The 17,940-nt window shown below is 45.0% G+C and overlaps 1 protein-coding gene across 1 annotated transcript in view; it reads right to left on the bottom strand.

Moving 5' to 3' along the window:
- Window positions 1–204: 204 nt before the first annotated feature.
- LOC146080117 (vomeronasal type-2 receptor 26-like) overlaps window positions 205–17,940 on the bottom strand; it is a 32,751-nt gene continuing 15,015 nt past the window's right edge. Inside the window, exon 2 of the mRNA XM_083187459.1 lies at window positions 205–1,112. Within this exon, the coding sequence (XP_083043585.1) occupies window positions 205–1,112 (908 nt within the window). The remainder of the gene's footprint in view (window positions 1,113–17,940) is intronic.

Here is a 17,940-nt window from a genome sequence, read left to right on the forward strand (position 1 = left end):
CAGGGGAGGAGACAAGGGCTGGTCCAATGTTTATGTCTACATACTGTATTTTCACTATTGTATTAGATTTACACAGAGCATTAAATGTAAGAATGTAATAGGTTAGATGTGTAACTCTGTAGAGGTACCTATACATATTGATAAAAGGGTATGACATCAGGGGAAAAGGTTGAGGCATTGTATACTAATGCTCTACATGAGGCTTTACATATTGTTTTTCACAAGAATGATTGTTCTGGAGTTAAGTTCTGGTTTTATAAGCAGAATATAAAGTTTTGGGAGAAATATACAGCCCAGAACTCCAGCACATGAAGTCAGTATGGCGAATATCTCCACAGCCACCGCATCTTTCCCCTTGGTGCTCAGATAGGCCGGGATCATTGCAACCCACACACTGCAGAACACCAGCATGCTGAAGGTGATGTACTTGGCCTCATTAAAGCTGTCCGGTAATGTCCTCACCATGAAAGCCAGAACAAAGCTCACAGCAGCCAGGATCCCCATGTAACCCAACATACAGCAAAACCCAATCACTGACCCTTCATTACACTGAATGATAATTATTCCCTGGTAGGTGTGATGGTCATACTCCTGGTAGGGAGGAGACACAGACAGCCAGACACTACAGATCAGAGCTTGGACAGAGGAGCACACAATGACCACATAATGAGATAATTTGAGTGTGACCCACTTCCTCCAGGTACTGCCGGGTTTGGTGGCTTTGAAAGCAATGCAGACATTAACAGTTTTGGCCAGTACAGAAGAGACAGCTGTGGAGAAGAAGATCCCAAATGACGTCTGTCTCAGCCTACAGGTTATATCCACCGGCCGGCCGAGGAACAAGAACACAGAGAGGAAGCTCAGCAAGATGGAGGCAAGGAGAATGAAGCTTACAGTACGATTATTGGCTTTCACAATTGGGGTGTCCCAGTAATAAATAAAGTTCCCTAGTATGAATAATGTTATAGCAGAGAAAAATAAAGCTGTGACTGAAGATATTAGCACCACAATGTCCTGCTCATACGACAGAAAGTTGTATGTTTTGGGAACACATCTGACTTTTATTTCATCCGGCCATTCCTCATCAGGACACTTATAGCAGATCTCACTGTCTACAATGAAACAGAAAACACACATCAATAGTAATTAGACAAAACAGCCTCTATCCATTTTATTAGCAAAAGGATGTTCAACCATCTGTTAACCTAATGGGGGTATTCAGTCCCAGACAATATTTCAAACGGGTGGAAATATTGTCCGTTTTGTCAAGATAAAGTCAAATTGATATTCAATGGGCAGCAAGATTCCCTTTTTTGGGGCGAGAATGCCATTCCTTTCGCCAAATAATGGTCCTTGCACTATTCAACGCTCCTGGTTTTCCAAAAATGAACAGCAAGCTTTGCCTTGTTTGCTGCTTTGTGCTCGCCATTGCTCACCCTTGTTTTTTTTATGAGATTTTTTGCGTACGTTGCTGTTTGTGTATTCAATGCTTAAACAGCTCACTTTATTTTGGAATGCTTCTTTATTTAGTTTTCTGCATCTTTTCTAGGTGAATTCAACTTACGTACTTATTTAAAAAAAAGTATTTTCTTTGTTTTATGGTGACTCCAAGTCTATTTTTCGTGGTAATCCCCCCCCCCCCCCATGATGCATTTTTTTCTCACTATTTATTATACCCATGATTCACCTTAGTTATTACAGATTATTCACCTCTTCTTCCTCACTACTTCATTTGGCCTTTGAGAAGATATACACAGCTTTAGCTGTTTGCTGATTTGGAATAGTTTTTTTTAGGCTAATTTGCGTTTCTCTGCATCTCTGCAATATTTGAAGACTGGCTACAACAACTCCGTCCACCTCCTCATATGCCGCATTGGCCAATGCTCGCCATCAGGGGCAGCCAGCAGCTGATGCATTAAATAGGGTGAGCAGGAGGCATAGTGAGGGGTGGAAAAAACTGCGCATGCCGGAGCATTTAATTCTGTCCAATGTTGGGACCATTTTTTTTAAATTGTCCTAATAGATTCTGACAGATGAAAAGTTGGTAGATTGGCAAAAACATTTGCATGTTGTTGAATATGGCCATGGATTTGACAATCCAGCGGCCGTTTTGACAATGCAGCTTTTAATCTGCACAGGTGGATCCCGTCCAAAACAAAATGCGATAAAATACTGATGCTCATGGCCAATATTTCCACCTGTTGGAAATAGCCAAGATAGGACACCGCCTATATATCTCATGTGGCATTAGTGTACAGGAAAACTATTATAAACATATTACAGATGGGGACATCTCTGTCAGGTGTGCTTGTGCGCTGAGGTGACTTGACTGAGCACGCCATTTGCCAGGACATGGATTCGCAACCATCTTACATACATGCACTCCTCATTTTCCCCAAGGCGCACTAAGCCATTTACTGGGAGCCACTCAGATGAGAGCAGATCCATCTGTATCTACAGTATGTGAATGCATTTTTGTATGACCACAAATTAAATAACACTGTGCTAGTACTCTGTGAAGATTGAAATGAAGAATAACACATTCTGAAACAAATAATAAAAAAAACTTTTTTTGTATCTTGGAATGTTCGGTCAGACACATATTAAACATCTACTAAATAATACATATAATAAGTATATGTGCACATACACATGGAGCGCCCCTCATCAGACTGCAAATGGTGGGGATGCGCGAATCTCACTTGCTCTCGTATTCCACTCAGCTGGGTGGCAGGGAGAGGGGTCAGGGTGCTTCTCTGTCCATCTCTGCTTCAGGGAGTGGGCAGAGTGGGCAATGAGTGTGGAGACAGGCAGGGAGCGGGGACAGGGCTGCAGGGCTACCGGGAGAATGGGGGGAGCATGCATGCCTCCTTCCTGGCGCATACCGCGGGATGGCGATGGCGATAGCCTCATCAGGAGCCGCATTAATGAGAGCAGCTCCATCTGTATAAACCAGCGGTTCTCAAACTGTGGGTCCTGACCCCAAAGTGGGTACGACTTTCTCAGCATGGGGTCTCTCCGGTCACAGGACAGTAGGAGTAATATTCCTCCTTACCGCAGGGACACAGAATGAGCAGTCCCTTATGCAGCTTCCAATATAGGACAGCATGTTCCGGTTACATTCTCCTCCAGTCACAGGAGAGTAGAAGTAATATTCCTCCTTACCGCAGGGACACAGAATGAGCAGTCCCTTATGCAGCTTCCAATATAGGACAGCATGTTCCGGTTACAGTCTCCTCCAGTCACAGGAGAGTAGGAGTAATATTCCTCCTTACCGCAGGAATACAGAATGAGCAGTCCCTTATGCAGCTTGCAATATAGGACAGCATGTTCCGGTTACAGTCTCCTCCAGTCACAGGAGAGTAGGAGTAATATTCCTCCTTACTGCAGTGACACAGAATGAGCAGTCCCTTATGCAGCTTCCAATATAGGGCAGCATGTTCCGGTTACAATCTCCTCCAGTCACAGGAGAGTAGGAGTAATATTCCTCCTTACCGCAGGAATACAGAATGAGCAGTCCCTTATGCAGCTTCCAATATAGGACAGCATGTTCCGGTTACAGTCTCCTCCAGTCACAGGAGAGTAGGAGTAATATTCCTCCTTACAGCAGGGACACAGAATGAGCAGTCCCTTATGCAGCTTCCAATATAGGACAGCATGTTCCGGTTACAATCTCCTCCAGTCACAGGAGAGTAGGAGTAATATTCCTCCTTACCGCAGGGACACAGAATGAGCAGTCCCTTATGCAGCTTCCAATATAGGACAGCATGTTCCGGTTACACTCTCCTCTGGTCACAGGAGAGTAGGAGTAATATTCCTCCTTACTGCAGGGACACAGAATGAGCAGTCCCTTATGCAGCTTCCAATATAGGACAGCATGTTCCGGTTACACTCTCCTCCGGTCACAGGAGAGTAGGAGTAATATTCCTCCTTACCACAGGGACACAGAATGAGCAGTCCCTTATGCAGCTTCCAATATAGGACAGCATGTTCCGGTTACACTCTCCTCCAATCACAGGAGAGTAGGAGTAATATTACTCCTTACTGCAGGGACACAGAATGAGCAGTCCCTTATGCAGCTTCCAATATAGGACAGCATGTTCCGGTTACACTCTCCTCCGGTCACAGGAGAGTAGGAGTAATATTCCTCCTTACTGCAAGGACACAGAATGAGCAGTCCCTTAAGCAGCTTCCAATATAGGACAGCATGTTCCGGTTACACTCTCCTCCAGTCACAGGAGAGTAGGAGTAATATTCCTCCTTACTGCAGGGACACAGAATGAGCAGTCCCTTATGCAGCTTCCAATATAGGACAGCATGTTCCGGTTACACTCTCCTCCGGTCACAGGAGCGTAGGAGTAATATTCCTCCTTACAGCAGGGACACAGAATGGCAGTCCCTTATGCAGCTTCCAATATAGGACAGCATGTTCTGGTTACACTCTCCTCCGGTCACAGGAGAGTAGGAGTAATATTCCTCCTTACTTCAGCGACACAGAATGAGCAGTCCCCTATGCAGCTTCCAATATAGGACAGCATGTTCCGGTTACACTCTCTCCGGTCACAGGAGAGTAGGAGTAATATTCCTCCTTACTGCAGGGACACAGAATGAGCAGTCCCTTATGCAGCTTCCAATATAGGACAGCTTGTTCCGGTTACAATCTCCTCTGGTCACAGGAGAGTAGGAGTAATATTCCTCCTTACTGCAGGGACACAGAATGAGCAGTCCCTTATGCAGCTTCCAATATGGGACAGCATGTTCCGGTTACATTCTCCTCCGGTCACAGGAGAGTAGGAGTAATATTACTCCTTACTGCAGGGACACAGAATGAGCAGTCCCTTATGCAGCTTCCAATATAGGACAGCTTGTTCCGGTTACAATCTCCTCTGGTCACAGGAGAGTAGGAGTAATATTCCTGCTTACTGCAGGGACACAGAATGAGCAGTCCCTTATGCAGCTTCCAATATAGGACAGCATGTTCCGGTTACACTCTCCTCTGGTCACAGGAGAGTAGGAGTAACATTCCTCCTTACTGCAGGGACACAGAATGAGCAGTCCCTTATGCAGCTTCCAATATAGGACAGCATGTTCCGGTTACACTCTCCTCTGGTCACAGGAGAGTAGGAGTAATATTCCTCCTTACTGCAAAGACACAGAATGAGCAGTCCCTTATGCAGCTTCCAATATAGGACAGCTTGTTCCGGTTACAATCTCCTCTGGTCACAGGAGAGTAGGAGTAATATTCCTCCTTACTGCAGGGACACAGAATGAGCAGTCCCTTATGCAGCTTCCAATATAGGACAGCTTGTTTCGGTTACACTCTCCTCCGGTCACAGGAGAGTAGGAGTAACATTCCTCCTTACTGCAGGGACACAGAATGAGCAGTCCCTTATGCAGCTTCCAATATAGGACAGCATGTTCCGGTTACACTCTCCTCTGGTCACAGGAGAGTAGGAGTAATATTCCTCCTTACTGCAAAGACACAGAATGAGCAGTCCCTTATGCAGCTTCCAATATAGGACAGCTTGTTCCGGTTACAATATCCTCTGGTCACAGGAGAGTAGGAGTAATATTCCTCCTTACTGCAGGGACACAGAATGAGCAGTCCCTTATGCAGCTTCCAATATAGGACAGCATGTTCCGTTTACTCTCTCTCCGGTCACAGGAGAGTAGGAGTAATATTCCTCCTTACTGCAGGGACACAGAATGAGCAGTCCCTTATGCAGCTTCCAATATAGGACAGCTTGTTCCGGTTACAATCTCCTCTGGTCACAGGAGAGTAGGAGTAATATTCCTACTTACTGCAGGGACACAGAATGAGCAGTCCCTTATGCAGCTTCCAATATGGGACAGCATGTACCGGTTACATTCTTCTCCGGTCACAGGAGAGTAGGAGTAATATTCCTCCTTACTGCAGGGACACAGAATGAGCAGTCCATTATGCAGCTTCCAATATAGGACAGCTTGTTCCGGTTACAATCTCCTCTGGTCACAGGAGAGTAGGAGTAATATTCCTGCTTACTGCAGGGACACATAATGAGCAGTCCCTTATGCAGCTTCCAATATAGGATAGCTTGTTCCGGTTACAATCTCCTCTGGTCACAGGAGAGTAGGAGTAACATTCCTCCTTACTGCAGGGACACAGAATGAGCAATCCCTTATGCAGCTTCCAATATAGGACAGCATGTTCCGGTTACACTCTCCTCTGGTCACGGAGAGTAGGAGTAATATTTCTCCTTACTGCAAAGACACAGAATGAGCAGTCCCTTATGCAGCTTCCAATATAGGACAGCTTGTTCCGGTTACAATCTCCTCTGGTCACAGGAGAGTAGGAGTAATATTCCTCCTTACTGCAGGGACACAGAATGAGCAGTCCCTTATGCAGCTTCCAATATAGGACAGCATGTTCCGGTTACACTCTCCTCTGGTCACAGGAGAGTAGGAGTAATATTCCTCCTTACCGCAGTGACACAGAATGAGCAGTCCCTTATGCAGCTTCCAATATAGGACAGCTTGTACTGGTTACACTCTCCTCCAGTCACAGTAGAGTAGGAGAAATATTCCTCCTTACCGCAGGGACACAGAATGAGCAGTCCCTTATGCAGCTTCCAATATAGGACAGCATGTTCTGGTTACATTCTCCTCCAGTCACAGGAGAGTAGGAGTAATATTCCTCCTTACCACAAGGACACAGAATGAGCAGTCCCTTATGCAGCTTCCAATATAGGACAGCATGTTCCGGTTACATTCTCCTCCAGTCACAGGAGAGTAGGAGTAATATTCCTCCTTACCGCAAGGACACAGAATGAGCAGTCCCTTATGCAGCTTCCAATATAGGACAGCATGTTCCGGTTACACTCTCCTCCGGTCACAGGAGAGTAGGAGTAATATTCCTCCTTACTTCAGCGACACAGAATGAGCAGTCCCTTATGCAGCTTCCAATATAGGACAGCTTGTTCCGGTTACACTCTCCTCCGATCACAGGAGAGTAGGAGTAATATTCCTCCTTACCGCAGTGACACAGAATGAGCAGTCCCTTATGCAGCTTCCAATATAGGATAGCTTGTTCCGGTTACACTCTCCTCCGGTCACAGGAGAGTAGGAGTAATATTCCTCCTTACTGCAGGGACACAGAATGAGCAGTCCCTTATGCAGCTTCCAATATAGGACAGCATGTTCCGGTTACATTCTTCTCCGGTCACAGGAGAGTAGGAGTAATATTCCTCCTTACTTCAGGGACACCGAATGAGCAGTCCCTTATGCAGCTTCCAATATAGGACAGCTTGTTCCGGTTACAATCTGCTCTGGTCACAGGAGAGTAGGAGCAATATTCCTCCTAACCACAGGGACACCGAATGGGCAGTCCCTTATGCAGCTTCCAACATAATACAGCATGTTCCGGTTACACTCTCCTCCGGTCACAGGAGAGTAGGAGTAATATTCCTCCTTACTTCAGGGACATAGAATGAGCAGTCCCTTATGCAGCTTCCAATATAGGACAGCATGTTCCTGTTACAATCTCCTCTGGTCACAGGAGAGTAGGAGTAATATTACTCCTTACTGCAGGGACACAGAATGAGCAGTCCCTTATGCAGCTTCCAACATAGGACAGCATGTTCCGGTTACACTCTCCTCCGGTCACAGGAGAGTAGAAGTAATATTCCTCCTTACTTCAGGGACATAGAATGAGCAGTCCCTTATGCAGCTTCCAATATAGGACAGCATGTTCCGGTTACAATCTCCTCCGGTTACAGGAGAGTAGGAGTAATATTCCTCCTTACTGCAGGGACACAGAATGAGCAGTCCCTTATGCAGTTTCCAATATAGGACAGCTTGTTCTGGTTACAATCTCCTCTGGTCACAGGAGAGTAGGAGTAATATTCCTCCTTACTGCAGGGACACAGAATGGGCAGTTTCTTATGCAGCTTCCAACATAGGACAGCATGTTCCGGTTACAATCTCCTCCAGTCACAGGAGAGTAGGAGCAATATTCTTCCTTACTGCAGGGACACAGAATGAGCAGTCCCTTATGCAGCTTTCAATATAGGACAGTATGTTCCGGTTACACTCTCCTTCGGTCACAGGAGAGTAGGAGTAATATTCCTCCTTATTGCAGGGACACAGAATGAGCAGCCCCTTATGCAGCTTCCAATATAGGACAGTATGTTCCGGTTACACTCTCCTTCGGTCACAGGAGAGTAGGAGTAATATTCCTCCTAACCACAGGTACACAGAATGGGCAGTCCCTTATGCAGCTTCCAACATAGGACAGCATGTTCCGGTTACAATCTCCTCCAGTCACAGGAGAGTAGGAGCAATATTCCTCCTTACTGCAGGGACACAGAATGAGCAGTCCCTTATCCAGCTTCCAATATAGGATAGTATGTTCTGGTTACACTCTCCTTCGGTCACAGGAGAGTAGGAGTAATATTCCTCTTTACTGCAAGGACACAGAATGAGCAGGTCCTTATGCAGCTTCCAATATAGGACAGCATGTTCCGATTGCACTCTCCACCAATCACAGGAGAGTAGGAGTAATATTCCTCCTTACCGCAGGGACACAGAATGAGCAGTCCCTTATGCAGCTTCCAATATAGGACAGCTTGTTCCAGTTACAATCTCCTTTGGTCACATGAGAGTAGGAGTAATATTCTCCTAACCACAGGTACACAGAATGAGCAGTCCCTTATGCAGCTTCCAATATAGGACAGCATGTTCGGGTTACACTCTCCTCCGGTCACAGGAGAGTAGGAATAATATTCCTCCTTACCGCACTGACACAGAATGAGCAGTCACTTATGCAGCTTCCAATATAGGACAGCATGTTCCGGTTACACTCTCCTCCGATCACAGTAGAGTAGGAGTAATATTCATCCTTACCACAGGGACACGGAATGAGCAGTTAATTATGCAGCTTCCAATATAGGACAGCATGTTCCGGTTACACTCTCTCCGGTCACAGGAGAGTAGGAGTAATATTCCTCCTTAGCAAAAGGACACAGAATGAGCAGTCCCTTATGCAGCTTCCAATATAGGGCAGCATGTTCCGGTTACACTCTCCTCCGGTCACAGGAGAGTAGGAGCAATATTCCTCCTAAAAGCAAGGACACAGAATGAGCAGTCCCTTATGCAGCTTCCAATATAGGACAGCATGTTCCGGTTACACTCTCCTCCGGTCACATGAGAGTAGGAGCAATATTCCTCCTTACCACAGGAACACAGAATAAGCAGTCCCTTATGCAGCTACCAATATAGGACAGCATGTTCCGGTTACACTCTCCTCCGGTCACAGAAGAGTAGGAGTAATATTCCTCCTTACCACAGGGACACAGAATGAGCAGTCCCTTATGCAGCTTCCAATATAGGACAGCATGTTCCGGTTACACTCTCCTAAGGTCACAGGAGAGTAGGAGTAATATTCCTCCTTACCGCATTGACACAGAATGAGCAGTCCCTTATGCAGCTTCCAATATAGGACAGTTTGTTCTGGTTACACTCTCCTCCAATCACAGGAGAGTAGGAGTAATATTCCTCCTAACCACAGGGACACAGAATAAGCAGTCCCTTATGCAGCTTCCAATATAGGACACCTTGTTCCGGTTACACTCTCCTCCGGTCACAGGAGAGTAGTAGTAATATTCCTCCTTACCACAGGAACACAGAATGAACAGTCCCTTATGCAGCTTTCAATATAGGACAGCTTGTTCCGGTTACACTCTCCTCCGGTCACTGGAGAGTAGGAGTAATATTCCTCCTTACTGCAGGGACACAGAATGAGCAGTCCCTTATATAGCTTCCAATATAGGACAGCATGTTCCGGTTACACTCTCCTCCGGTCACAGGAGAGTAGGAGTAATATTCATCCTTACTGCAGAGACACAGAATGTGCAGTCCCTTATGCAGCTTCCAATATAGGACAGCATGTTCCGGTTACACTCTCCTCCGGTCACAGGAGAGTAGGAGTAATATTCCTCCTTACCACAGGGACACAGAATGTGCAATCCCTTATGCAGCATCCATTATAGGACAGCATGTTCCGGTTACATTCTCCTCCAGTCACAGGAGAGTAGGAGTAATATTCCTCCTTACTGCAAGGACACAGAATGAGCAGTCCCTTATGCAGCTTCCAATATAGGACAGCATGTTCCGGTTACACTCTCTCCAATCACAGGAGAGTAGGAGTAATATTCCTTCTTACCACAGGGACACAGAATAAGCAGTCCCTTATGCAGCTTCCAATATAGGACAGCATGTTCCGGTTACACTCTCCTCCGGTCACAGGAGAGTAGCAGTAATATTCCTTCTTACCGCATTGACACAGAATGAGCAGTCCCTTATGCAGCTTCCAATATAGGACAGCTTGTTCTGGTTACACTCTACTCTAATCACAGGAGAGTAGGAGTAATATTCCTCCTAACCACAAGGACACAGAATAAGCAGTCCCTTATGCAGCTTCCAATATAGGACAGCTTGTTCCGTTTACACTCTCCTCCGGTCACAGGAGAGTAGGAGTAATATTCCTCCTTACCACAGGAACACAGAATGAGCAGTCCCTTATGCAGCTTCCAATATAGGACAGCATGTTCCGGTTACACTCTCCTCCGGTCACTGGAGAGTAGAAGTAATATTCCTCCTTACTGCAGGGACACAGAATGAGCAGTCCCTTATGCAGCTTCCAATATAGGACAGCATTTTCCGGTTACACTCTCCTCCAGTCACAGGAAAGTAGGAGTAATATTTCTCCTTACCGCAGGGACACAGAATGAGCAGTCCCTTATGTAGCTTCCAATATAGGACAGCAAGTTCCGGTTACACTCTCCTCCGGTCACAGGAGAGTAGGAGTAATATTCCTCCTTACTGCAGGGACACAGAATGAGCAGTCTCTTATGCAGCTTCCAATATAGGACAGCATGTTCCGGTTACACTCTCCTCTGGTCACAGGAGAGTAGGAGTAATATTCCTCCTTACCACCGGGACACAGAATGAGCAGTCCCTTATGCAGCTTCCAATATAGGACAGCATGTTCCCGTTACATTCTCCTCCAGTCACAGGAGAGTAGAAGTAATATTCCTCCTTACTGCAGGGACACAGAATGAGCAGTCCCTTATGCAGCTTCCAATATAGGACAGCATGTTCCGGTTACACACTCCTCCGGTCACAGGAGAGTAGGAGAAATATTCCTCCTTACCACAGGGACACAGAATGAGCATTCCCTTATGCAGCTTCCAATATAGGACAGCATGTTCCGGTTACACTTTCCTCCGGTCACAGGAGAGTAGGAGTAATATTCCTCTTTACTGCAGGGACACAGAATGAGCAGTCCCTTATGCAGCTTCCAATATAGGACAGCATGTTCCAGTTACACTCTCCTCCTGTCACAGGAGAGTAGGAGTAATATTCCTCATTACTGCAGGGACACAGAATGAGCAGTCCCTTATGCAGCTTCCAATATAGGAAAGCATGTTCCGGTTATACTCTCTTCTGGTCACAGGAGAGTCTGAGTAATATTCCTCCTTACCACCGGGACACAGAATGAGCAGTCCCTTATGCAGCTTCCAATATAGGACAGCATGTTCCGGTTACATTCTCCTCTAGTCACAGGAGAGTAGAAGTAATATTCCTCCTTACCACCGGGACACAGAATGAGCAGTCCCTTATGCAGCTTTCAATATAGGACAGCATGTTCCGGTTACACTCTCCTCCGGTCTGTCAATGCCTAATTTTCCCCAGCATAAAATTTCCATAATTAAGATTTTTAACCATGCCCATAACATTAATATAGTCTGAGAGAAATATTATTTTATCTCATAAGCCAGGAAAATATTGCATATCAAGTTACATATTTTAGCTCATATGCCATGTTTAGTCTTAAAATGAATGGAATCATTTTAGCTATCAGATGACAGTTATTAGAATTCCATATCATGTTGCACTCACATTTTATACAAGTTATAAGTTCACATTAGAGTAATCATAAATGACCAGCAGAAGAGGTGTGGCCATTAACTTTCAAAAGGAATACCTGAACCATTCAAGATACAGTAACAAGGGGCGTGTCTGCAGGCTTTTGATAGAAGGTGACTGAATGGTCCCTGGAAAGACAAAAGGATCAACCCCTCCCCCTAGAGAGTTTTCTTGGAAAGTAAATGAGATAAGTTACAGTTAGTTGCTATTGGAACTTGGCCCAGATAAGATGCAGTGCAGCACTCCTGGAGAAGACAGATAAGATGGATACATGGCGTTAAGTAATGTATACTTGTAGGACTGATTGAATTGTGTACTAGGACCCACGGTTATGGAACATGGATTATGTTAGAAAGTTTAGGAGCAGTTAACTTCCAATCTTTGTTATCTTCGGATATTAACATGTGCTTAGGCCCAGAGTATGTTTACATACAGCTACACAAAGAAAGCTTGTGTCTGTGTTTGAGATATAATGTTTAGCTAGGATCATTGAGATAAGGCATTGTAATAATATATCATACATAGATCTGATGGTTGAAACGTGCTGTGTTATAGCCTGTAATTATGAATCGTGAGTGGAGTATATGGGCAGTACGGATGGTGTAATGGTTAGCATTACTGCCTCACAGCAATGAGGTCATGGGTTCAATACCCACCATGGCCCTAACTGTGCGGAGTTTGTATATTCTCCCCGTACTTGCGTGGGTTTCCTCCGGGTACTCCGGTTTCCTCCCACAATCCAAAAATATACAGGTAGGTTAATTGGCTCCCAAAAAAAAAATTAACCCTAGAATGTCTGTGTGTGCATGTACATGTGGTAGGGAATATAGATTGTAAGCTCCACTGGGGCAGGGACTGATGTGAATGGTCAAATATTCTCTGTAAAGCGCTGCGGAATCTGTGTGCGCTATATAAGAAACTGCTAATAATAATAATAATAATATGTGGATCAGCAGGATCTTGGTGTGATGTGTTGACCCTGGACATAAGGAGGTTTACTGTGTTGGAAGTGTGGTGTTTTGATCTGTTAAGAGAGGATATGTTTGGCTTGTTAGATTGAGATACTATCCTGTATCATACCAGAGGGTTAGGCAGAATGAGGCCTGGAATATCAATTGTAAACATGTGCTCATGCTTCGGCCCACAGTATAACCTTTGTGTAGATAGACGGTTAACATTGATATTTAAACTAGCCCATGTGTGTCCTAGTGTGGTTGTAGAAGAGTTTTATAGTATATTGTCTGGCTAGAGTATCTAGATAATCGGATGTAAAGGTCTGTAAGAAACATGTGCTGTGAGAGTAGTCTATTGTATGGATGGATTCTTTGTATTCACATGTGTGTTGCTAAAAGGGACGCATGTAGTTGAAAACCTGTGTTAGGCTATGCGTGAGTACGAATGGATTCCAGCATTTGTGTTTAATGGATTGTGTGTTTATGTCCTAGAATGGATTAGCTCTGAACTGTTTCCACCTAAGTGTGTGAAAGCTTTGTGTAATATCCAGTGAGAATATCTAGATAAACTGGCGGATAAAACCTATATGAATGTAATATCAATGCCATGTGATGTGATTTTGGTATAGCAAGGCTTGGATTGTATAGTGCCATTTGGGTGCACTATTTAGCGAGTATATGGTTGCTTAATAATATTCAAATTGTGTATGCTGCAGGTTTAGTGTGTTTGCTGAAGGTGCAAGTTATATTCCGGATGGTGAGTGTTGCTTGATGCAGGTTTGTGTTCATCATTGTCTACCATAAGATGGCCGACCCCATGCGGCATACCAACATGTGATCTGGCCACAAGATGGCCGACAATCAGGTTCTTTCATGCTGCTGTATAGCCACGCCTCCCGCACTGTATTCACAAACACATATATAACACTGAGGTTAACTGTATTTAAGGATGCTGGTGTAATAATCGTATTAATTATAATATCTGTATTGTCATATTGTGCAATCCGTGATACAGTTTCATCCGCTTGCATTCATAAATAATATTCATTAATTATATTTCTGGACATTCGCTTATTGATCGCGTGCGACATGAATAAATTAAGTATACTTTGCATATATAAATAAATGGATTTTCATAGGTCACAGGAGAGTAGGAGTAATATTCCTCCTTACTGCAGTGACACAGAATGAGCAGTCCCTTATGCAGCTTCCAATATAGGACAGCATGTTCCAGTTACACTCTCCTCCGGTCACAGGAGAGTAGGAGTAATATTTCTCCTTACTTCAGGGACACAGAATGAGCAGTCCCTTATGCAGCTTCCAATATAGGACAGCTTGTTCTGGTTACACTCTCCTCCGATCACAGGAGAGTAGGAGTAATATTCCTCCTTACTGCAGTGACACAGAATGAGCAGTCCCTTATGCAGCTTCCAATATAGGACAGCTTGTTCCGGTTACACTCTCCTCCGGTCACAGGAGAGTAGGAGTAATATTCCTTCTTACTGCAGCGACACAGAATGAGCAGTCCATTATGCAGCTTCTAATATAGGACAGCTTGTTCCGGTTACACTCTCCTCCGATCACAGGAGAGTAGGAGTAATATTCCTCCTTACTGCAGTGACACAGAATGAGCAGTCCTTTATGCAGCTTCCAATATAGGACAGCTTGTTCCGGTTACACTCTCCTCCGGTCACAGGAAAGTAGGAGTAATATTCCTTCTTACTGCAGGGACACAGAATGAGCAGTCCCTTATGCAGCTTCTAATATAGGACAGCATGTTCCGGTTACACTCTCCTCCGGTCACAGGAGAGTAGGAGTAATATTCCTCCTTACTGCAGTGACACAGAATGAGCAGTCCCTTATGCAGCTTCCAATATAGGACAGCATGTTCCGGTTACACTCTCCTCCGGTCACAGGAGAGTAGGAGTAATATTCCTTCTTACTGCAGGGACACAGAATGAGCAGTCCATTATGCAGCTTCTAATATAGGACAGCATGTTCCGGTTACACTCTCCTCCGGTCACAGGAGAGTAGGAGTAATATTCCTCCTTACTTCAGGGACATAGAATGAGCAGTCCCTTATGCAGCTTCCAATATAGGACAGCTTGTTCCGGTTACAATCTCCTCTGGTCACAGGAGAGTAGGAGTAATATTCCTCCTAACCACAGGGACACAGAATGGGCAGTGCCTTATGCAGCTTCCAATATAGGACAGCATGTTCCGGTTACACTCTCTTCCGGTCACAGGAGAGTAGGAGTAATATTCCTCCTTACTTCAGGGACATAGAATGAGCAGTCCCTTATGCAGCTTCCAATATAGGACAGCATGTTCCGGTTACAATCTCCTAAAGTCACAGGAGAGTAGGAGTAATATTCCTCCTTACTGCAGGGACACAGAATGAGCAGTCCCTTATGCAGCTTCCAATATAGGACATCATGTTCCGGTTACATTCTCCTCCGGTCACAGGAGAGTAGGAGTAATATTCCTCCTTATCACAGGGACACAGAATGAGCAGTGCCTTATGCAGCTTCCAATATAGGACAGCATGTTCCGGTTACATTCTCCTCCAGTCACAGGAGAGTACTGTAGGAGCAATATTCCTACTTACTGCAGGGACACAGAATGAGCAGTCCCTTATGCAGCTCCCAATATAGGACAGTATGTTCCGGTTACACTCGCCTTCGGTAACAGGAGAGTAGGAGTAATATTCCTTTCCTCCTTACTGCAAGGACACAGAATGAGCAGGTCCTTATGCAGCTTCCAATATAGGGCAGCTTGTTCCGGTTACACTCTCCTCCGGTCAAAGGAGAGTAGGAGCAATATTCCTCCTTACTGCAGGGACACAGAATGAGAAGTCCCTTATGCAGCTTCCAATATAGGACAGTATGTTCCGGTTACACTCTCCTTCGGTCACAGGAGAGTAGGAGTAATATTCCTCCTTACTGCAAGGACACAGAATGAACAGGTCCTTATGCAGCTTCCAATATAGGACAGCTTGTTCCGGTTGCAATCTCCTCCGGTCACAGGAGAGTAGGAGTAATATTCCTCCTTACCGCAAGGACACAGAATGAGTAGTCCCTTATGTAGCTTCCAATATAGGACAGCATGTTCTGGTTACATTCTCCTCCGGTCACAGAAGAGTAGGAGCAATATTCCTCCTTACCACAGGAACACAGAATGAGCAGTCCCTTATGCAGCTTCCAATATAGGACAGCATGTTCCGGTTACACTCTCCTCCGGTCACAGGAGAGTAGGAGTAATATTCCTCCTTACCACAGGGACACAGAATGAGCAGTCCCTTATGCAGCATCCATTATAGAACAGCATGTTCCGTTAACATTCTCCTCCGGTCACAGGAGAGTAGGAGTAATATTCCTCCTTACTGCAGGCAGAGCCGGCCCTAGCCTAAATGACATCCTAGGCAAGATTTTGGCTGGTGCCCCTTAGCACCGCCACTAGTTCTGCCTCTGACCCTGCTACCCTTTCCCAGCACCATCAACCCTCATCATAGCAGTCATCATTTTGGTGCTCCTACCTGCAATATTTTAAATAGAAACAGTGCACACATTCTGTGCACAGCCCAAAAAGGGGTGTGTTCTTGCTGGGAAGGGGAATGGCCTCACTCACACACAGAATATAGGCATGCTGCATATCATTTTAATCAGCAGAAGCTGCTGATGCCCCTAGGCATTCCAAATGCCCTAGGCAATTGCCTAGTTTGCCTATGCCTAAGGCCGGCCCTGACTGCAGGGACACAGAATGAGCATTCCCTTATGCAGCTTCCAATATAGGACAGCATTATCCGGTTACACTCTCCTCCAGTCACAGGAGAGTAGGAGTAATATTCCTCCTTACTGCAAGGACACAGAATGAGCAGTCCCTTATGCAGCTTCCAATATAGGACAGCATGTTCCAATTACATTCTCCTCTGGTCACAGGAGAGTAGGAGTAATATTCCTCCTTACTGCAGGGACACAGAATGAGCAGTCCCTTATGCAGCTTCCAATATATGACAGCATGTGCCGGTTACACTCTCCTCCGGTCACAGGAGAGTAGGAGTAATATTCTCCTAGCCACAGGGACACAGAATGAGCAGTCCCTTATGCAGCTTCCAATATAGGACAGCATGTTCCGGTTACACTCTCTTCTGGTCACAGGAGAGTCTGAGTAATATTCCTCCTTACCACAGGGACACAGAATGAGCATTCCCTTATGCAGCTTCCAATATAGGACAGCATGTTCCGGTTACACTTTCCTCCGGTCACAGGAGAGTAGGAGTAATATTCCTCTTTACTGCAGGGACACAGAATGAGCAGTCCCTTATGCAGCTTCCAATATAGGACAGCATGTTCCAGTTACACTCTCCTCCTGTCACAGGAGAGTAGGAGTAATATTCCTCATTACTGCAGGGACACAGAATGAGCAGTCCCTTATGCAGCTTCCAATATAGGAAAGCATGTTCCGGTTATACTCTCTTCTGGTCACAGGAGAGTCTGAGTAATATTCCTCCTTACCACCGGGACACAGAATGAGCAGTCCCTTATGCAGCTTCCAATATAGGACAGCATGTTCCGGTTACATTCTCCTCTAGTCACAGGAGAGTAGAAGTAATATTCCTCCTTACTGTAGGGATACAGAATGAGCAGTCCCTTATGCAGCTTTCAATATAGGACAGCATGTTCCGGTTACACTCTCCTCCGGTCTGTCAATGCCTAATTTTCCCCAGCATAAAATTTCCATAATTAAGATTTTTAACCATGCCCATAACATTAATATAGTCTGAGAGAAATATTATTTTATCTCATAAGCCAGGAAAATATTGCATATCAAGTTACATATTTTAGCTCATATGCCATGTTTAGTCTTAAAATGAATGGAATCATTTTAGCTATCAGATGACAGTTATTAGAATTCCATATCATGTTGCACTCACATTTTATACAAGTTATAAGTTCACATTAGAGTAATCATAAATGACCAGCAGAAGAGGTGTGGCCATTAACTTTCAAAAGGAATACCTGAA

Source organism: Crinia signifera, chromosome 1 (genome assembly GCF_055691185.1).
Source record: "Crinia signifera chromosome 1, ASM5569118v1, whole genome shotgun sequence".
Lineage (NCBI taxonomy): Eukaryota > Metazoa > Chordata > Amphibia > Anura > Myobatrachidae > Crinia > Crinia signifera.